The sequence below is a fragment of the Melitaea cinxia genome, chromosome 2, assembly GCF_905220565.1.
Source record: "Melitaea cinxia chromosome 2, ilMelCinx1.1, whole genome shotgun sequence".
NCBI classification, from domain to species: domain Eukaryota; kingdom Metazoa; phylum Arthropoda; class Insecta; order Lepidoptera; family Nymphalidae; genus Melitaea; species Melitaea cinxia.
In genome coordinates, this window is record NC_059395.1 from 18,617,518 (window position 1) to 18,640,450 (window position 22,933).

A 22,933-nucleotide genomic window follows, 5' to 3' on the forward strand; every position below is an offset into this window, starting at 1 on the left:
ATTATTTAACCAATTTTTTTGTGCGATGGAGAAACATCAGGATATTGTTCGGAACGGTCGAGAATCTTAAATCCATTAAATTTTGAAGACCTTTTAAATAATGTTAATTTTAATATTACAATTATTGTTAGAAATTTATCACATGACATAGAATATTTATGTAATTTAGATTTTAGCGACAATCGCTAAGACATTTTGCCCAGACTTTCCTCACGTATAAGCTGTGTCATTAAAGAGTAAATTTAGAAGTATGAAAGACACTCACTCGCGTTGTATTATTAATCATATTTAAGTTGATAATTTGATAACAAAAAAAGACTAGGCATGTAAAAGTCATACTACATATCTAATACAATGTACTAATGTATCCAACTGCTAGCTTTGAAATTCACAGGCCGAAGAGGGGCAGCAGCGTCTTCGGTGCGACAAAGCCAGCCCTGCGGTCACCAACCCGCCTGCCCAGCGTGGTGACTATGGGCAACACAAATGAGTTCATGCCGTTTTTAACGCGATCTAGTGGAGGCCTACGTCCAGCAGTGGACTGCGATAGGCTGAAGTGATTTTTTCATACCTGAATAGCGTTTAGAACTCGCTCGTCATTTCTAATTCTACTCTTTAATTGCAAGACTTACACTTTAATAACACTTTAAAAATAGTCTTGGTGAGCAGTTACGGCGCGGCGGTGTTGATAACGTTGACAGTACTCGCGGTAGTGGTGGCGGTGGTACTGTGGGTGGTGGAGGTGGTGGGGATGGTGATCGCTAGTCGGCGGGTCGCGGTGGAGGGGCACGCGGTGGCAACGGAGACGCCGGCACGCTCCAACTCTCGCTGTTGCCCCACCTTAGAATTCATTGTGACAACAACGATGTATAATTTAATAATCGTGATTGTCTCATACTATGGATAGTACATTTTTAATTAATATATTATAAAAAAAATAGTAATATGTGCAACAGGGGAAAAACAGAATTTATTCAATTTTTTTTAGCAAGTTAGATTAATAACGATCTGCCATTTGTATACTGTATGATACACAATTAAATGCGGTAAAATCGGTACAGTAGTATAAGTATTTTTTTTTATCACCACGGTATTTTCTATCACCATCAAATCACAGACTTAAAATAAAGTCAGTACTTGAAAATGCAATGAGATCAAATTTAAACTTGAATGAAGAATACAGTAATTTTATTTAGCATTTAAATTTAGTAAATAAAGTAATTTCATAAGGATTCTTATTTTCAGAATCTACATTCCAAATTGGTGATAGTTTGACAATTTTAATTAGTAAAATGACGATTTTAATCTACTTTTAAAATCTTGAATAAAGAAGTTTTTTTTTTTTTAATTTAAATTCAAATTCGTTTTTTGATGGATGAAAAGTAAAATATTGAAAAGATAAATAGTATTAAATAGTAAGTAATATTGAATAGCAATAACTAACTTGTGGTGCGCGACGGCGGCGTGCAGCGGCTCGCGGCGCGCTGCAACGTGATGCCACTTGACGTACCCGCTGAGCCGGCGCTTCACCAGCCCCGCGAGCGAGTGCAGCCAGCCTACGTCACGCGACGCTGTACCGCCCGCTACCTCCCACTACCTCCCGCTACCGCCCGCTACCTTCCCCACGCACGCTGCCCACTCTCCGCTCGGGGCCTCTTTGGTTACTTTGTTACTTTCATTTATCTCTTTTTAAACATTAGGCTTTCGACTTTAATACGCTTTGATTTGTAATCGATAAAGTTCCGGTTATACTTAATTTTAAGAACGACATTACAGATTTCGATTTTGTTATTGTCAGTTATAAATTTAACAATAACAACCGACGCGAAAGGTGTTGTATCTTTGCATTACTAAATTTATTTTACTCATATTTTCTATACTACAGTTTTTGCCGAAAAAGAAAGACAAAATTGCAATTAATTTATAGATTTTTTTTTACATGACACAAAATTTAATTAACGAAAAACATTAGAACCAAAGAGCTCCCGCGCCGTACCAAATGCCTGGCTATAGTTACTGAGCGATGAGCGAAGCCATGATCCAGGTGACAATGATGGCAACAGATACCCACACCGCGCTATTACACTATCTCCTCAGATTGACTACTTCGACCCGTTTGTTTACTTCCACAAACTACTCTGGCAAAATTAGTTCACGTCAACGACAACAAAATTTGACAGAGCTTCTGTTAATAACAAATAATTGAAACAACGTCACAGATAAAAAAGTATTCTAACATAATATTCCTACTTCTACGACTGAGACTTGTTTTTGCTAAAACAACAAGTAAGTACATAAGTAAAAATCGTAATTTACTACAGAACTGCGACATTTAATTTAGTAAGTGAATGAATGAATGAATGATTATCAAAAAATGTAAACAAATGGGTCGAGTGACGTCATAGTTCCTGCGAGATGTAGTAAGCGCAACCCGAGCGTCCCTTACTTTACAATAGCGGCCGTTATTAGCTTGTGTTAAGGTCGTGTTTAGTGTGGCGAGGCATGTGATAGAGCGGATGGCAGGCGATGTGGGGCGTGACAGCGGCAAAGCACAGGAGATGGGGACACGAGTATTTGAATCTAAGACCGTGCACGGACTGAGTGCGAGTATTTTCTATTAATAAATAGTATAGGTGTGTACACATGAACAGACTATGCGTCCGCATGCACACTCCGCACGCGACTTTGACTCTACACGTATACACAATTCTACTCAATTCGTTTAAGCATCTAAATTTTGCTGTCGGTTCAAAATTAGAATTATGGAGACAGCACGACACTAAACAGAAAAAAAAAATGAAATACACTTATAAAATGAATTCTTTGAACTATAATTCTAAATTCAAATACTCATGCACCGCAACAATACAACAGTTTACACAGATAAATTTACAGTACATAGTCATCAGATAGCAGAAACGGTTTCGTCGTCGTAACGGACTGGCAACACTGTTTAAATAAACAGCCACAACAAGCCAGTCTCGCCAGTCAACTACGACGATCGGGGATATCATGGATAAGAACGATACACTTAGCATTAATTATCTTAAGCAGTGTTAGTTAGCTTACATTACTAGCTTCACGAGTTAAACCGTATATATCGACATATAGTGCCTCATGTAAAAATCTCAGCAGTCCACCAACCGTCGGTCGATACGAGTTAATATCAAACCATATTCTCAGTGTAATATGGCGTAAGCGTAACCGCGAAGCACTAAGCATTTCATGTGTATCCTAGACGTCCTATTAACATAAACACAATGGTAGGATACCGTGAAACAGAATGGTAATGAGTGATATGGCGAACTGATTGTATGGGAGACTAGTTTCTATGTACACTTAAATTATGATATGTATTAAATAAAATAAGTGTCGATATGAGTAGCTATATGAATGTCGTATATAAATAAAGTATAACATGGTATCACTATAAAAAAAAAACTAAAAAATACTGTTCGTAATACTTTTACATACTTTCCCGGTTCTAACCAGTTCAAACCAGATTTAAATTAAATTTTAACACATTTGAAGCAATCAACATTTGTTTAGATCAATTTACAAACTATACCTAGAGGATATCTACAAAATTTTAGATAATATTTTCAAGAGTGTACATATACCATTGGTACATACAATCATTTCCCATAAACAAAACGGCGTAGAGTGGCAAGCGCAGCATATCGTTATACCAATTACACAAGACTCTTATAGGCTGGCTGCCCTCCAAAACATATACACAAAACATGAAAAGAACATATAAACAAATTAAAAATATATAATTTGTTAAACTGTCCGACTTTGTGTATTTTTTGTGTAATTTCAAAATCGGTAAAAATATCCAGGAAAATGTATCGGTGCATTTGTCTCCTTAATGGCATTATTTTTTACCCAATATCAGCAGTAATTTAAAAAAAAAAAAAAAACAGAGATATTAAAATCTTTATATTTATGAAGGAACATAATTCATAGTACAAGAATTGCGAAACTGTGGTCTCCTATAATTTGTATTATTAATAATGTATTTTTATACATGTTTTCTCAGAGTCTCTGATCTATTATTATCGGAGATTTATAAAATGAACTAAATAATGGTCTTATATAATTTGTCTTAACAAAAAATTAAAGAACTAGGACTCTCAGAGTTAATTAGTGATTGACAAATTTGTTTGTCAAAAAATCAAAATAAATAATACTGACAAACATTAAGTAAGCAAGACTAATACTCTGATCTTTTTATACATGCTTGTTTATAAGTCGCAAAATGTTTCAGTCTTGAAGTCTAAGATCCCTACCAGACCTATAAGACCCTTGTCAGTCGTTGAAACTTAGCTCAAGCCTACTAAGATCTAGATAAAATATTGAATTGTATTATGTTTTTCATTGATAGTACTTGATATTATTATAAACGTGTTGAGATTTAAATTATGATACTTTCAGGATGGTCAATACAATCAATATGTCTTACTGACTATTAAGATGTTGTAAGACTTGTTCTGTGTCATATTAAATATACACATATTACAACATACACACACAGTAATCTGTTCCTAAAGTAAGCAACATAGTGCTTGTGTTATAGGTAACAGCCGACTGGTATATTGTTTTATAAAAAGTTTTATGACAAAATTAAAATAAAATGATATTCGAATGCTATGAAAAATGATCACGTTATAAATGTTTGTTTGAATGAGCATTGTACTTGATAGTGATTTGTCTTTAAATTTCTAATAGAAAAATTCTCATCTTTTTTATTATTGATAAAATTAAGGATGCCTAGTATCTGGAAAAAGTTATCGAATTTGGAATTTAATGAAGTAAAAATGTAAATATAAGTACTCATATACATAGGGAGATAATTCATTTTTATCAAAGTGCTATGCATTGCTTTTCCATCATCATATATCATGATATTCTAAGTGGCCTCTAGATTACTACATTGATTGAATTATGTTTATGAGCATCTACATATATATGAAACGAAATATTATTAGTATATATTGCTTATGATTTTGATAACTATATAAAAATATTTTGAAATGTTATTTTACATACGAAATCACTAATTTAATACCTTATATGACAGAATGAATGAATTTTTGATAGTTGAAATGTACGTTAGAAATGTGTGTATGTGTTAACTCACTAGTCTTCACTGCACCTGTATGTGTGAACAAAGGAAAAAAGTTTTTATAACTGTATATATACATAAAATACTTATTAATATTAAATATATATATTTATATACGATAGAAGACTTGTATATATAATATATAATATTTAATTGGTATATAAACATTATTTATAAATGTAATATATATTGTAAATACAAATTGATTAACTTTATTACAAAGTATTTGTTAAGTGTTCTATTATAATTATATTTCGATTTGTCAATTTTTCAAAAAAGTTATTCTAAGAACTTCATGTATTTTTTTTTTAACTGAATATAATTACACGGAGTCAATGTTAATTTATTGACATACACGACAGAATAACGAAACTGCTGACCGAGTAAACGTACGGACCGACTATGTTTTAGATATAATGCATATAAGCATTCGCTTTTACATTGCAGTGGAATTATTTCCAGTCGATATTTGGAATAGTATAGCTATGATATGTGCAGTGTACGCCACTCACCCTGGTCGTCGTGCAGCAGCTTGGCGGGCGGCGGCGCGTCGGCGCGGAACCCGTTGCGCAGCTCCGCGCGCGTCAGGCTCTGGCTGCGGCCCTCCGACAACCTGCCGGCCGCGCGCCTTGCACTCATACAGCTTTATAATTATATATTACACTAGCTGACACCGCAAACGTTTCTTTGCCATATATGTTAATAACCCGCTCAATCCCCCCCCCCCCCTTATAACTTAGGGGTATGAAAAATAGATGTTGACCGATTCTCAGACCTACCCGATATGCCCACAAAATTTTATTAAAATCGGTCGAGGCGTTTCGGAGGAGTTCAATGTTTAACACCATGACACGAGAATTTTATATATTAGAAGATTATTGTCTTGTGTTTACGCGAACGACGCATGACTATGGTTGCTGCTGTCAAGTATCCGAAATGTCGAGCATCTAAAAAATCTAATAAACCGCGATAAAATCTGAAAAATTTGTTTCATTATAATACATTACATCAGCTAAGGGAAGGTGTCCAGTCGAGACAATTTAAACAGTGTTACCGTTTGGTTGGTACTGTCAAAAATATTTTACATAGATACCACTTTTTAAATATACTATTACTTTCGTTTATAGTTTTCATTTTCATGACAATAAACTTAGAAAAACCTGCTAGCGCTTATGCATGCTTCAGTCTACATTTTAAGCAATAACCTTTGAACGTATTTAACCATTTTTATTATTCTTTCCAAAACTTACATCATCTCGTAGTAACACAAGACTACAACCAAGTTGTAGTTACCAAGTGAGTACTTAATACGAGTAAATAATTAGATATTAGGGGTTGTGGAGGTACAATGTCTACTTAGCGTCACGAAGTATAAAAAGAGGTTAATTATAATTAGGTATGCTATTTTTAATCACGGAATCATCTAACTGTATGGGATGAGGGCCTAGCTTTGGTGAAATAATAATTATTATGGGATCAAAAAGTGTGATGCAGCGTGACAAACGGAGAGGGGCGTCTGAAACGGTATTGAATGATGTTGAACGGTATGAACGGGTTGTAATGATCTTCTGTAAGGTCGAGGTACTACCCAAGACGGGCCGCTCCATATTTGAACATCCTGCCGTGCCCTACCTCACGTTCGGTGTATGTTCAATTCGGCGTTAAGTATTTTATAGACCACTTTTAAATTGTAAGTTAGTAGTAACGTGTAGTAACGTATAGTAATGTGTAGTAACGTATAGTAACGTGTAGTAAGTGTGTCACCTATCGTTACTGAGCAGTAGCGGCGAGGGCGGGTGCAGTCGGTCGTGCAGCGGCGGCGGCTCGAGCTCCGCGGTGCCGTTGGCTGGAACATTATTGTTAACATTACGTTATATACTCACAGCTACTAGCAACGCTTGAGATGTAGCTGAACGTTATTATTTAAGCAAAAATACAAGTAAACAAAGGGAGAATTACAGAAAGTTTCCTAATTTAATTTTGAAATTGACGTGTGTTTTACTATATTGCAAGAGACGGCTTGTTTTTCAGACATAAATTGAAAATACAATGTATTCAAATGCAGGTTTTCTATCGTATTAAATATAAACATTAAAGTCAGCGGTGTAGACACGTCATATACCCATTACGAACTACATTATTGTAGCACGATTGATGTAACTGTTATTTTTTTTATATGCCATATATACATATATGAAAAGGAGTAGCAGTCGAGATGACAGTTTAGCAAATAAAATTAAGTAGAAAAAAATAGTATGATCGTTCATAGTGGAAGCATTGGTGATCAGAGTAACAATAAACATTGATAAATTGTACCTTCGTGTGTGAGGAGATGCCTCGTGCGCGGCGGCGGCTCGGGCGAGCGGCCCGTGCTGTGCTCGCGGCTGAGGCTGGGAACATAACTTTATATTTTTATTATGTTCGAGATTTTATCTAAAAATCTATCTGTAAATGCTATAAAATGCTTGTTAGACTTTACAGTAATTAATATTGAATCGTTTGCAAATTAGTAGCTAGCTAGTTTGTAACTTTAATTATATTTCAATGCTGTTAAATAAATATTTTCAGTACTTACATATACATATATAAAATTTAAACTTATATGACAAACAAAAAAGGTTGTCAGCTAGTCTGATTTAAATTCTTCTTTTTTTAAAGATTACAATAACGTGTATTATAACATTTGTAAGCATAGACAAGCAAGGCACATAATTAAAGACTAAATGTAGACAAGGGTGAAATCAGGCAGTTCAACTTGTTTCAAGTGTGAAATATTTATTGACGACTCACCTTCTATGCCTCGGTGTTGAGTGCAAGTCCACTCTGGACTTCCTTTGTTGACTTTGGTGATAGAATCTTTGTAATACAATGGGGCTGGTGTTTCCGGAACTCTAAAAAAATAAAAGCGAATTGAGAACCTCCTCCTGTTCTTGATGTACATTAAAAAAGTAGATATCAGTTTGTAATGTTTAAATGTTTAGTTAATGCGTTATTTTTTTCAAGAAAAAGTTAAAAGTAACAAAGTTTATTTGATTTCATTGCATACTTTGGTACAAAAAATAAAATATACATTTTTTTAAATTTTAATTTTCTATAAAACAATTATATAAATATACTTATAAAAAGATTTTTTCCCAATCAATTTTGGTAGAATTATCTATAAAATTGACAAAAGCCCACCCTATAAATATCTGTACAAATAAATAAAATTGGGGTGTCTTTTTGTAATATTAAAATAACCGCTTTTTACTAAATGCATATGGACGTATACACGGTACATCCGAAATAACATTTTTTACAATTTTTGTCTTTCGGTTTGTTCCGGCTAATCTCTGAAACGGCTGGACCAATTTTGACGGGACTTTCACTGACAGATAGCGCTGATGTAATAAGTAAGTAACTAAGGCTACTTTTATCTTAGAAATTTATTTATTTTCTAACTCTGCGAACTGAATAATATTTTTTTTAATTCCCCGCGGCCGCAGTCGCACTGCTAGTGTATGATATATTTAAAGGTCGCCAGCTCGTACCGCGGGCGAGGCTCGCCAGCGCGAGTCCTGCGACACGCGGCGCGCGGGCGCTGGCGGCGGAGACGCGCACGCGTCGAGCGTCCTGGAACACAATTACAATCATCAAAAAACACGAAAATTTATAAAAATTTAATAGAGATTTTTCGGTACAGCCTACCAATAGAATTTATTTTTAAGGAACGAAAAGCAATACTTTTTAAAGCATAAATAATTTTACTAAACAAATATCATACCTGCGTCTCGGATAAGGGGAGTAGTTCGATAAGTCCGCTTCGAGGCTCGTAGGCTGCGAACTACTTCCTCCCGAGTTGGGTGGCGTCGCCCACCAAGCTCTAACAAAAAAAAAAAAAAAAATTACCACAAAAAATTTAAATGATTCGAAACGTATATTCCAAACATATGTCACGTGCCACAGACAGCGACACGTACCACGAACAGTCCACCAGTTCACAACAGATATATGGGCAGGGGGTGGCGGTTCACCTGGCGGGCGTGGGCGTGGCCTGGTCGGGCGTCCAGTGCGCGGCGGGGTGGCGCGCGGGCTGCGGCGTGCCGGGCGGCGCCACGGACAGCGACGCGTACCACGACCACTCCCCCACTTCACAACAGATATATGGACAGGGGGTGGCGGTTCACCTGGCGGGCGTGGGCGTGGCCTGGTCGGGCGTCCAGTGCGCGGCGGGGTGGCGCGCGGGCTGCGGCGTGCCGGGCGGCGCCACGGACAGCGACGCGTACCACGACCACTCCCCCACTTCACAACAGATATATGGGCAGGGGGTGGCGGTTCACCTGGCGGGCGTGGGCGTGGCCTGGTCGGGCGTCCAGTGCGCGGCGGGGTGGCGCGCGGGCTGCGGCGTGCCGGGCGGCGCCACGGACAGCGACGCGTACCACGACCACTCCCCCACTTCACAACAGATATATGGACAGGGGGTGGCGGTTCACCTGGCGGGCGTGGGCGTGGCCTGGTCGGGCGTCCAGTGCGCGGCGGGGTGGCGCGCGGGCTGCGGCGTGCCGGGCGGCGCCACGGACAGCGACGCGTACCACGCGCCCACCGACACCGAGCTGCGCGCCGACTTCACCACGAACGGGTGCTCCAGCAACTTCACGTACTTCGGCCGCTGTCGGTAGTTCTTGGTCAGACTGAAATGTACAGTAAAAAGAGTTTCGCCAAAAAGAAATTTCTATTATAAAATGATTTTCTAAAATCAAAGTCATATATTTTCAGTTTAGCTTTAGACGGACATACAATAAAGAAAATTATGGTAAAAATGTCAAAATATCACTATAGTGTGTGAAGAAAATGATGAAGAACTTACCATTGTGAAACAAAAGATTTGAACTCGGGAGTAAAATCACTGCCCTCAGGTAACTGTGGTGGGTCATCTGCTATTACCTGAGTAGTAAACAATACATATTATAATTATATTATATAACTAGCTGTGCCCGCGACTTCGTCCGCATGGAATTTAACAAAAAAGTTATTGTTCAATTTGCTGAGTTATAAAAAAAAATCTAAAATAAAAGTAGGCTAAGTTACTCCTTTGTTACATCTTTCAGACGGACAAAAATTGTAAAAAATGTTATTTTGGTATGTGTACCGTGTATACATCCAAATGCATATAGTAAAAACTGGTTATTTTAATGTTACAAACAAAGATGCCCCAATTTTATTTATTTGTATGGATAGAATAAAATAATTATGATCAATATTGACACCCTAAAATTATAGTAATTATTTATACATTTCTACTAATTGCAAAAATACCAATAGAAATTCTAAAAACAAGTAGTAGGAAGTTTACTTTTATTTTAAAAAATGTTAGATGTGAGATCAGTCTCAGGAATGGCAACAGTTTACAAAAAAATTGTGGATAAGATCTATTTTATAGTAAAAGATTGTCTGAATCAATGAAAATCTTATATTATTTAAATGTTTGTGTAATACAGAAAATATCAAATTCTTTTCTGACAAAAGTCTGACAGTATTTAATCTGACAATATATAATATATGCCACCCCTGATGTAAAGCCAATAAAGATAATAAAGTTATTTAGAGGCTGAAGAGCGCAGTACGTACCCTGGTGAGCACCTCGAAGTCGTTCTGGCAGTCGCGGTAGGGGAACACGCCGGTGGCGAGCTCCACCAGCGAGATGCCTAGCGACCAAACGTCTGCGCGGATATCGTAATCTGGCCGGCTCGGGTCTGGCGGGTCTATTCGCTCGGGCTGGGAGGGAATTTATTAAGAACTTTTAATTTTTTTATTTTATAACCAACTCGACAATCAAGCGTACGGATCAGCTGGTGGTAAGCAATTACCATAGCTTATAGACATCTGCAACACCAGAAGCATCGCAAGCGCCTTGTCGACCCTATGCTCAATTCCCACCAAGAGCTCTGGTCGCCTTACTCACCAACAAGAACACAACACTGCTTAAAAACAGTATTATTTAGCTGTATCATTCTATATATATATATATTTCGTCGTAACTATTGCTCAAATCTGTTATATATATATAACAGATTTGAGCAATAGTTACGACGTGACGAACATTAGATTAGATCATACTTATTGGTCAAAGACATTTGTAGAGTTACTCGTATTTCTGGACATCGACATAATCCTACTGTTTTGTCCTAGTTGAGGATGGTGTGCTTTTTACATATCAAATCAAAATGTTATTTCTCTAAGTAAAAGCTATTTTAAATTGTCATTACATTGGCGAAATCATCTGTGCTCATTTGGCACTATCGAAAGCCATTTTGTTATACAATGCCACCAATAGAACACTTGTACAAAGTGTAGATGTAGCTAAAATGCCAAAAAATACTTTGTGTGGTATAATTTTCTTTAAGAAGACAACCCGTTAATCTGGCAGGACACGCCAAGATTTGCGAATGTGAATATGGACAGTGGTTTAAGTAATGAAACTCACCGCCATGTAGGCCGCACAGCCCGCACTGCGCGTTTTGGCCTTGGAGTCGACGAGGCGACCGCTGATACCGAAGTCACACAGCTTGACGTTCCCGCGCTCGTCCAACAGGATGTTGCTCGGTTTCACGTCGCGGTGGATCACGCCGTGCGTGTCCTTCAGGTACGATAACGCATTCACCGTCTGAAACATTACCAATTTAACAGTGGTAGCGCTGAACTGTCTTAGTACTGTTTGCATTATATGATGTTTAGCAATAAAACAAACTACCATGACTGAACTTGCATTTTGCAAAAAAATTACAGGAAAAAGTACTCAATATCTTGAAAAGAAGAAGATAGTCTCATCAAAACGCAGTCTACGACATGATAGTGAACTTGTTCTATAATTACTCTAGTATCTCTGCAGGAATACCTCAGCAATTCAAAATTATTTGTGCTTCTGAAGATAAAAAGACAATGAAGTGATCAATTACAAGCCTAAAGAGAGAGCCATAGAGACAAATCCAATAATATCTTTGACGTAAACTGGATAATTTCAAGAATAAGCATCTCAATTAAAGATTACAAATTTTTTGTAACAGAACATACCGCCACAGTGACTTTTCCAAGTATTGCTTCAGGTATAGGTGCCCCTAGCCTCTTTAGTAGCTTGTCAAAGCATGATGCCATCAGCTCCATACAAATCCATACATCCGCGTCAGTAACAAAGCACCCGAGACACCGGACAATGTAGGGACAATCATGTGATCTCACTACCACGTCCAAATCCATTAAAATACGTTTTGTTTCTTCTGAATTACCCGAGCGACGCATTTGCTAAAACAGAAAATTACTTCTGTTATAAAAAATCAATAAAAAATATACATTGAAACATAGAACCTCCTTTTTTGTGAAGTGAAGAAAAATGTTTTACCACAGAAAAAAATACATTTCAGAAAACTTTTATTTAAAATATAGTAATTGTAATACCGGGTACCACAATGCTTTTCTACAGCAATTTCTTGGATACGTACATATATGATATAAAAAAGACTGAAAACTTCAATCATTTACATTTTTTTTAAATATTTTTATATAGCAATACCTTTACTGCAATTACAGCTCCTGATGACTTGTGCAACATCTTCACCACATGGCCGCAGGTACCACTGCCCAGTTCACCGAGTTGTTGGAGATCATCTATGTGAGATCTGTACTCAACACCATCCACGTTCAGTTTCCCACTCACCTATTAAATGAACATTATGAAAATGGGTACATTATTAGTATAGTAAAAAAGAAACCATTGAATATCTTTAAATATAATTATTTTCCTGTTAGAATTTATTTTTAATTTTAATTTATTTCAATTTATCAATGAATGAGCCACTTAATATTCTTTGGTAAGGTCTTTCGGGAAACCCACAAGGTCTAATTCACTTATCAAAAATAAAAAGTATTAAAATATTCATTTGATTGTAAGCACAGAAGTACTATCAATATTTTTGATGTGAAAGAAATGATTCACATTCAGCCTGTATCATCCCACAGCTGGGCACAGGCATCTTTCTCCATGACAGAGAAGAATTGGAGCTTAATCTACCATGCTGCTAAACTGCGGGTTGGCAGATATGTTCGCTACTGAGTGACCATCAATATAAAATATGTATGATAACAACCAGAATCCAATGACTTAACATGCTCTCCAAGGCATGGTGAGAAGACCCATAAGGACAGACATCCAAGCTGGAAAAATATATTTGTACAAATACACATATCCATGCCAAGTAGGAATCAAAGCTCAAATCTTGGTGTTTTAGGCTTCTACTCACACCATTGCACTAGAGAGGTTGTTAAAAAGAAATGATTAGACAAGCACAAATTTACAGTAATTTAGAATTACCTTGTAAACTTCCCGCATCCTATATTCAGTGTCCGTAGCTTGTGGAGATTTCGGTGGGAATGGTGGTATGTCTCTTGCGGAGAACATTGCTGCTGCAAAGAAAAATATATTTTCTTTACATAATGTAAATAATGAACATATTATTGATGCAATCTATATATTTTTTTAAATCTATAATTATAATGTAGAAGAAGAAAAAGAAGAAATATACTTTAGTGTGCATAAAAGTTATAGTACATAGGTATCTTAAAAAACATAAACTTACAAAATAATAACATGCACAAAGGCGGTCTTATCGTTAGGTAAGCGATTTCTTAAAGACAACGTTGGGGTAGAGGAGATTTTGAAACAAAAGAGAGTAGGGTCATCAAAAAGGCAAAACAAAGTGAATCCTACAATCTAATAATATAATAATTAATATAAATAAATAATAAACATAATAGTAAATAAATTAATAAATAAATACATTAGATTACATAGTTAAATGTAATGAATTAGTAGAATAATATAATAAAGTAAATATAATAAATACTAAGCAGTCTAATAATTAATTTTGTTTTGTCAGAATTTTTTATATTTATAGCATTGTTGCCAAAATACTCATTATTAGATTTGATTTATAAAAGATAAATATTGTGTTGACATAAGAAGTATCGGGTCATTAGACTGAGCAATATTTTTATTTAAATATTTGGTACAACAATTTTTTTTAAATGATCAGTACTGTAAATAAGCTGTTACTAATACAGTTTAGTGTTTATAGCACATATACTGAAGCTATGTTTTCTTCATACTGTGACATTAGTAAAATCATTTGAGGTAGGGCACAGCAGGAATTAGCCAGCTCAAAATCTGGAGCAGCGTGACTGGGGAAAGTACCTCAACCTTACAGAAGATCACAACTAAATAATACTGCAAGCAGTGTTGTGTTCCTATGGTGAGTAAGGTGACCAGAGCTTCTGGGGAGGGATCGGGGTTAGGGTCAGCAATGTGCTTGCGATGCTTCTTTTGTTGCAGCTATCTATAGGCTGTGGTAATCGCTTACCATTAAATGAGGTGTATGCTTGTTTGCCTGATCATTTAAAAAAATCTGTGCCATCTTAGACTTATTGAAAGCCAGTAATTTCCGCCGCTAATTAAATAATTAATTACGTAAACTGTTTCTTTGACATATACTATTTAGGTACATAAAAAATATTGAATTTATATTAAGATAGTTGTACTCATTTATTCCTTGAAGTTATGAGTTAATTTGTAATGTGATAGATAAATGACACAGATATTATAGGAACATTAAACAATTTAACTATTTCAGTTGTTACTTGCAATTTTTTAATGTTTAATTAATGTATGTACAATGTACATACATTAATAGATAAAGATATTGGTCATGTAAGCAATTTGTTCTGTGTATACGTAAGATTAAAAGTATATAATAGCATAATTAGAAGAGTTTCGGGCTGCTGTTACAGAATTATGTATAACCTTTTCATATGAGATTTGTAGAGAAAACTGAGAAAAACATTTTGTTTTGATACGACAAATGACAGTACCTACTGTTTAAGAATGTTTTCATTGAGTGTGAACTTTAATATTTTTGTTTATCATAACACTTACGAGGTCTTGGTCTTCTTGTACTTCCAGACTTGGAAGCCCCAAGTCCTCCTTGATTGTGGAGACCCTCTCTTCGACTACGCAATTCATTTTCGAAGCGTTCTTGCAAACCTTTTAATCTGCCTTCAATATTTGACATTATTATAACTAAAATTACACACTAGTCGCATCTAAACACTTATTTCTAAACATCTATTATAATTATTTACACAAAAATTAAAGTCAAAAAGCTGCAGTCCAAAGATTTCTTTTTTCCATCAAACTCTATCAGTCTAACTCTATCTTGCATTCAGTCTTTTATTATCTTCAAATAACAACAAAACCATTCATTCATTCGAAACTTCACTCGCTGATACAGAGAAAAGAATAGAATTCGGAAAATTTTAATCTTTTCTTAAAAAATTCAAATAGTTTATCTATATATTTTGTCATTTTCTTTCTTTGCTAAAGTATAAAATAACTCTTGAATGCTACAATAAAAAATATAGAATAATTAATAATGTTGCAATACTTTATTGCATTTTGAACTGTGACGTTTAGTAGTATTGTTCATGAACGAAATTACTTTTCATTCAACTTGATTTTTAATTCATATCGACTCTCGTTTTACCTTTTTGTTACCTTTTGCTAAGTATTCAATACCTACGTTATAGTGTGAATTATTTTACGCTAAAAGGCAACGAATGAAGCACTAAAATCTATAAATAAATTCGTCGTTTGAAAATTTTGATTGTGATGTAAAGTTAAAATTATAATCATAAAACAAAAGTTGTTAAGAATTATAAATAGCAATATTTTGTTGTGCTGCGATAAAATGAAAATATATTGTTTATAATAAAATGTTCTGGTGATAAGTGTCTAATCAAAAGCATGATGATGCAGTCGTCGTCCGAGGGTTGTATGGATATCGCGGAGCTGGCAAACCAGCTCCGTCGAGAAAAGATCTTTATAAACTCAGAGAGACAGCTGCTCCAAAATCTCAATGAGGAAATGGAAAAAACAGTTTTGGAGTTGCTCCAAGCTGCATGGATATGTTCACAGCAACGTCAAAATCTTACCAACTTGGTAACATCGAGATGTGAGGCTGAATCTGTTGCAGCTTGCCAGCGGGCAAGCCTTCTTGAAGGGACTACTTTCATAGATGCCCACAAAGTCTTAAAATACAAGGTATGTCTATTTAGTAATAATTAGTTCTATTAAAACACTACTACTGTAAACAAAACACTGATGATGTAAACAATAAATAATAATAATTTTATTTTAGCAAAAAAAAAAACACATTAAACATTATTATCATATCATATAAGAACAAAACCAAATTAGTGTAATAATAATTTAATACAGTAGAATAATTTAGCCTTAAATATTTTCATTTTCAATACTACTCGAATTCGTGTATCCACCCACTTTTGAGATATAGGATTTCATTATATGGCTTTGTTTACTTAATTTAACGTATGTGTGTGTTAATTTAAAATTCAAATACTGTAACATTGAGTAGACTTGTCTTCAGAGTTGCATTAATTATATTTATATGTATGTCATTATTATGATTGTTACTTATAGTAGGGAATATATCTGCCAACCCACAATGAAGCAGCGTGGTGAATTAGGCTCCGATCCTTCTCCTTCTCCTACATGGGGAAATAGGTTGATGCCCAGCAGGGATGTTACAGGCTGAAGCTTTATTTAATTCAATATTAAATTGTTAAATGTGTGTGTGTGTGTGTGTGTTAAAAGTAATATTAACAATTTTAATTATCAAACTGCTAATTGAAGAAATATTTGTTTGTGACACAGGAGGCACAAGCATTAGGTGAACTGCTAGGATGGCTCAGAGATACTCCGAACCTGATGGCATTGTGTCTTCTGCTTGGAGAAGACCACATGCCACCAAGTCTACCTTCCTCACTGGTAGCTGGACTGTACGGGAGCTGCCGTTCTCCAGCAGACAGAACTAGATTCTTGGCAGTGTTACGATCATTGATCAAACATCAAATGGCAACTTCGAGTGATCCAAGGAAGTAAGTTTGCATGTTAGATTAACATTATTCTTTTGCAGTTGCACCTCTGTATACATAAATCATATTTAATATTCTGTTAAACACGTTAATGAACTTTTGAAAGCAAATAATTTTTTTTATGGAACACTTTTTAAAATTTAATAATTACATTTAGTTATAAACCAATAGTATGTTATGGTACTTTCCAGAGTCATTGTGTTAGTTTTAATGCTTATCATATAACTAATCTGCAAAGTTATATTTTACGGAAACATAATATATGCTTATGGAGCAGTAATGTACATAATCAGTGGAGGAATTTTCAAAAATTTGTTAGTGATTTCATAGATTAGTAGTTAAGGCAGCTTGACCTCTTTATAATATTTATTATTAGGTATTAGTGCATACTATAGTACTTACTACAAATACAAGAAAGTTTACATTACATGTAAATAAAAATATTAATTAATTAATTAACGCTTCACACTCAAAGGCCTCCAGTAAGATCTCTTATATCGAGGGTTCAGAAACACACACATTGCACAAACGCCTAGACCACGACAAATGCTTATATGGCCAATACAAATGTTTGTCATGTGCGAGTATCGACCCCGCGACGGCAAGTGCAATAGCCAGTGCTATGACCGCTGACGTTAAGTGATGGCGGTAAATTTTTAAGATGCGCACAGACACCGTCACAAAGAATCGGCACACTTAAGTTAGCTAGTCAATGAAGAAGAAGTTAGCAATGTGAAGTTAGCTAGTCAATGAAGTATCTCATGTTAATTGTATGTGCATACATAAGTACACACACTTTTATTAATAATAATAATAATAATAACACATATATACAGGTTTTATACAACAGTGCAATTCTTTAACTTGTTCCTGTGACATGTTATGTAACTGTACAGGATGTGATAACAACTTTCCTCTATTCCTACAGTTATCAGATATGTCTTCCAGAGGAAATAGAAAATATCTATTACATAAGTATGTACTACTTATATAGTTATGTTATAATATTTTATAATCATAAACTTTGTCCTTTAAATTTTAATTTTAAATATGAAAGACACAACTTTGATGTAAGTTGTAATATTTTTTAAAAAAGAGACAAAATTAATATTATTCTTTAAAAATTTTCTTTATATTTGACCTTTTTGGCAAGGAATTAAATTGTTTTAATTTCACAGTGATTTATTGCAGAAGTAATTAATAAAATTGAGTTGGAGATAACTTTTTTTGGAAATTTACTCCCATAATATTTTACATGACGTAGACATAGAAACTAAAACATCAGTCAAAATGAAGGTAGCGACAGTTAATTTCATTACATAATGATGTCACACATTTTTTAAATTATTATACTTAACTAGCTATGCCCTGTCTGAAGGAAACCTCCTTCATCGGTAAATGAGCTATCTGACACAAAAAGAATTTTCCAATTGGAACCAGTAATTGCTGAGATTAGCGCGTTTAACAAACAAACAAACATTTTTTTTTCTGCTTTATAATATTAGTATACATTTCAAGGAAGTATGATGAGTCAGTGTTGTTTTAATCTGTATATGGATGGCACTTTACTGATCATCCTACTCAATGTGGAAAGGAATGTACCATAATACTATATATAATACTATATACATTTTTTTTTAATTATTCTTCAGAAAAAGAAGAAAGGTCTTTCTTTTTGGTTCGAATGTATTTTTTGTGTGAGTACTTCATAACTTTTTACTGGGTCTACCGATTTTGATGATTATTTTTTTAATCCAAAGCTTGTGCTTGTCTTGTCTCGTTTAAATTTGATCGAGATCTGACAATTACTTTAAACTTATCTTTAATAATGCGTATTCAATTATTTATTTATTTATTTTATTTTCTTATATATTTTCTCGATTTCTTACCTACATACCTTATATTACTCGTCGATGTATTCGATACCTCCAAATTGATATAAAACAAATTCCGTTTATCTTTGTTTACGACTGTCATTCAAGGTTAATCTTAACATGGACTGCAAAAGTAAGCATTTTCGACACATTTCACTATTTTTTTATTTTCATTGAAAGCGGCTGAGACTATGAGAAAGTTCAAGGTGTTGATTGTTTGACAGAACGCACGTATCAGAATTAGTTTAAAAATTTCGTTCTAGAGATTTTTCTTTGAAAGATGACCAACGTGGTCGACCTTGTGAAAATGATGCTGACAAAATGAAAACTATAATCGAATCGAAGATACGTATAAATGTGCGGGTGATTGCAAAACACCTAGAAATTAAACACAATACTTGAAAATGATATTAGACGACTCGGACTTGTTAAGAAGCTCGATATTTGGGTTCCGCACAGATTGAAAGAAATTCGCCGAGCACTGCGAATCAATATTTATGATACACATTTCAAACGTAATGCAATTGAACCTTTTAAAGACAAATTACGGCTGGTGATGATAAATGGATCGTCTACAATAGCCTTAATCGAAGATGATCATGGACCAAACGCGATGAACCAGCACAAACCATATCAAAAGCTCAACTGTAATTTCCAGACAACCAAATTTTCCGAAAAATGCAAATATTTTATGTTTTGTTATATTTCAGTTTGTAATTGAAACATCTTAATTAATTTCGGCTTAGACCGTCTTAAAAATAAATTTGAATAATTTTTCATTCTTAAAAATAACGACTTTTAATCCCCGACATACGACTACAAATGGGGAACAATAGTTGGCGACTCAACTCGACTCGGTACATCTCTAATAGGACTCGAACAGTAACAGTAAATGTTAAATCTAAATACATTGAAGTGTAAAGTATGAGGGCCTATTCTACCGGTTTTGAACAACGTTTATCCTGCACGTAAGTTACGAATAGACTTTAACAACAGGAGGAAAAATAGGCCATTAGCCTATTCGCCTCAATCTCAATGAAACTACAACTTCTAGATTCACAATTGAAAATAGAAACATGCCATAAATATAGTAGAAGTCAACGGTGAAAAACAATAATATATGATAAAGTTTTATGAACAACAAAAACTTCAAAAAAAGAGGTTTGACAATCATCTAGGTCTAGTAAAGATATTTGAGATCGTTTGAATTGCAATTACGTGCGAAAGAAAGTGAACAGTTGGCAGTAATAGCAGTCCTTAACAAATAATGTCAACATTCTACTACTAATAGTCTTTAGATAATATGAAACCTGTGATTTGACCCTATATATATATGACCTGATTACTATATAACAATACCTATTTTTTTATCAAAGCAGAATTAAAAAAGGAATCTGTATATTAGGTTGGGGAAACGAGATAGCTAATATGCAATAAACAAGGGCACAAAAGCATGGACAACGTAGTTAAAAAAAAAATTAAATAAATTTTATCATAAACATACTATTTATCACATACATAATACGAATATAGTATGTATGTTTATATTGTACATTTATTAAAGTGACTGTACGTACCTTGTTAATACATTTTTCAATAGCAGCATTGTGCAAGTGACAAGGTGACTTTATGATGTCACACCGTGAAACGATTTCACCTGTTCATCACCGAGTCTGACGTCAGCCGTTAATCTTCTCGAATATAAAGATCGGCAAAGTTTTATGTGACAGGTCTTTAATATATTTATAAGTGTCTACTTGCAATGTGACTTGCAATACTACTATTAAGATGTAGAATTTACCTTTAAATATTTTTCGAGCCTTTTTTTAAAATGATCAATTCGAAAATAAAACAAAAACATATTCTGTGTAATTTTTGGCCACGTTTTTTTTTTATTAATTTATTTTAGTTGGAAATGTGACTAGCCGCAAAAGAAAATGTCCCGTTTATGAACCTAGTGTAGTGTCAATAAGAGTAGCACAAAATTGTTTTAAGCGTTTTCAGTCAGGAAATTTTGATGTCAAAGATGCGGTTCGCTCTGGTCGCCCAGTTACGGATAAACGTAACGAGATTTTTGATAAAGTGTAGCTAGATCGACATTTGAGTAGTTACGATAAAGCTAAAAATCTGAAAATTGACCATAAACAGTTTTGGCCCATTTGAAAAAGGCTGGCTATACAAAAAAGCTAGATATATGGGTACCGCACGAACTCACTGAAAGAAATTTTATAGACCGTGTACTCATTTGTGATTTCCTCCTAAGACGTAATGATACCGAATCATTTTTGAAGATTGATTGATCACTAGTGACGAAAAGTGGATCGCCTGTGATAAGAATCATCATCATCATCATCATTTCAGCCAATCGCAGTCTACTGCTGGACATAGGCATAACATAACTAAGATCGTGCCAAAAATGGCGTGAACTCATGTGTTTTGCCCATAGTCACCACGCTGGGCAGGCGAGTTTTTGACCGAAAGACTGGCCTTTGTCACACCGAAGACGCTGCTGCCCGTCTTCGTCCTGTGTATTTCAATACCAGCAGTTGAATGGTTATCCCGCTATCGGTCTAACTTTTGAGTTCCAAGGTAGTAATGGAACCGTGTTATCCCTTAGTCGCCTCTTACGATACCCACGGGAAGAGAGAGAGGCTATATTCTTATTGCCGTAGCCACACAGCGTACGAATAGCGATAAAAATGTACGAAAGAAATCGTAGTCAAAGGTCAGTCAAGCTGCACAGACTATCGCGAAACCCAGATTGACATCCAATAATGTGATGTTGAGTGTATTTTAGGATTTAAAGGGCATCATTCAATATGAGCTTTTACCGCCGAGCAATGAGCCACCGTCATCGATTCGGATTTTTACAGTCAACAGCTGATAAGACTTAAGCAAGAAATTGAGAATAAGCGACCAGAATTGACTAACAGAAGTGGCGTGGTCATGACAACGCTCGACCATATACGTCTTTAGCCACTCAACAATAATTGAGAGAGTTTTATTTCGAAGTCTTAATGCACCCACCATACAGCTCCGATTTTGCACTCTCAGATTTCCATCTGTTTCGGTTAAGAGAGGACTGTCAAAACTATTTGTCGCGGTTTGTTAATACATACATAGAGACCACTTCTTTCCACTTGCTACGATCCTTGCATACTTCTTTCGCTTCGTCCACTTTCATTATTAGGGAATAATGAAAATGGTTTTTTAATGAGAAGTCCCAAATTTTCTACACCAACGGACCTGTCACTACCTACGAGAAGTTATCGAACAAAATGGTACATAAATATCATAATTAATTAATTTTGTGGAGTCTTTTCTTGAATTTCTATATAAAATACAAAGAAACATTTTCCCCGGTTTATTTTATATATTTATTGTATAACTAGCTGACCCGGCGAACTTTGTATCGCCTAACAGTCGATTCTTTAATTTTTTATTTTTTTAAGTTAATAAATCAACAATTACATTATGTCAAAAATTAAAAATTATAAAACTCACAAAATTCTTTTAATAATATACTCAATTGTTTTGCCTTCCCGGAACCTCTCCACTAACACAAACTTTATCGTATGGTATTAAAGTTCAAATTGACTTTTAAGTATTATCACAAATCTTTTGGGGAGTACAGAAAAGTGTTGTTTTTAGACTTTTTCAGGAAATTTAAATTTTTTTTTATTTTAGAATTTTTCTCTCCGTAAGAACCATCCTCGTACTTCAAGGAATATTTTAAAAAAAGAATTTGCGAAATCGGTCCAACCGTTCTCGAGTTTTGCGCTTAGCAACACATTCAGCGACTCATTTTTATATTATAGATATATTTTATATATATATTATTAATATTAAGATTCATCTTGCCGTTCGCGTCACATCTACCAATAGGTAAAAAATTAATACAGTTTATGTATACAAAATTAAGAAAAACGAATTGTTTGAAAACTTCATGAAG

The 22,933-nt window shown here is 34.9% G+C and overlaps 2 protein-coding genes across 2 annotated transcripts in view; one reads left to right on the plus strand and one right to left on the minus strand.

The window, feature by feature from the left end:
* Positions 1-599: 599 nt before the first annotated feature.
* On the minus strand, positions 600-15,225 carry LOC123661149 (dual specificity mitogen-activated protein kinase kinase 7-like). The gene is made up of 16 exons (XM_045596144.1): positions 15,084-15,225; positions 13,473-13,564; positions 12,675-12,818; positions 12,179-12,406; positions 11,592-11,771; positions 10,736-10,882; positions 9,975-10,051; positions 9,601-9,798; positions 8,892-8,990; positions 8,659-8,740; positions 7,919-8,019; positions 7,445-7,518; positions 6,893-6,974; positions 5,641-5,762; positions 1,445-1,556; positions 600-840 (listed from the first exon to the last, which is right to left on the minus strand). The coding sequence occupies exons 1-16, from the start codon at positions 15,223-15,225 to the stop codon at positions 762-764; spliced, it is 1,959 nt and encodes a 652-aa protein (XP_045452100.1). The 3' UTR covers positions 600-761.
* A 381-nt stretch (positions 15,226-15,606) lies between these two features.
* LOC123666270 (receptor-mediated endocytosis protein 6 homolog) overlaps positions 15,607-22,933 on the plus strand; it is a 37,169-nt gene continuing 29,842 nt past the window's right edge. Inside the window, exons 1-2 of the mRNA XM_045600440.1 lie at positions 15,607-16,253; positions 16,887-17,110. Coding sequence (XP_045456396.1) covers positions 15,957-16,253; positions 16,887-17,110 — 521 coding nt within the window. The 5' untranslated portion in view covers positions 15,607-15,956. The remainder of the gene's footprint in view (positions 16,254-16,886; positions 17,111-22,933) is intronic.

Bases quoted from the DNA above. Each gene is read 5' to 3' on its own strand.
- LOC123661149 (XM_045596144.1), bottom strand. From the start codon at position 15,225: ATGTCAAATATTGAAGGCAGATTAAAAGGTTTGCAAGAACGCTTCGAA. The intron at 12,819-13,472 runs GTAATTCTAAAT...TTCATTTAATAG, and splicing joins GGATGCGGGAAGTTTACAAG to GTGAGTGGGAAACTGAACGT. The intron at 10,052-10,735 runs GTACGTACTGCG...TTTACTACTCAG, and splicing joins ACTTCGAGGTGCTCACCAGG to GTAATAGCAGATGACCCACC.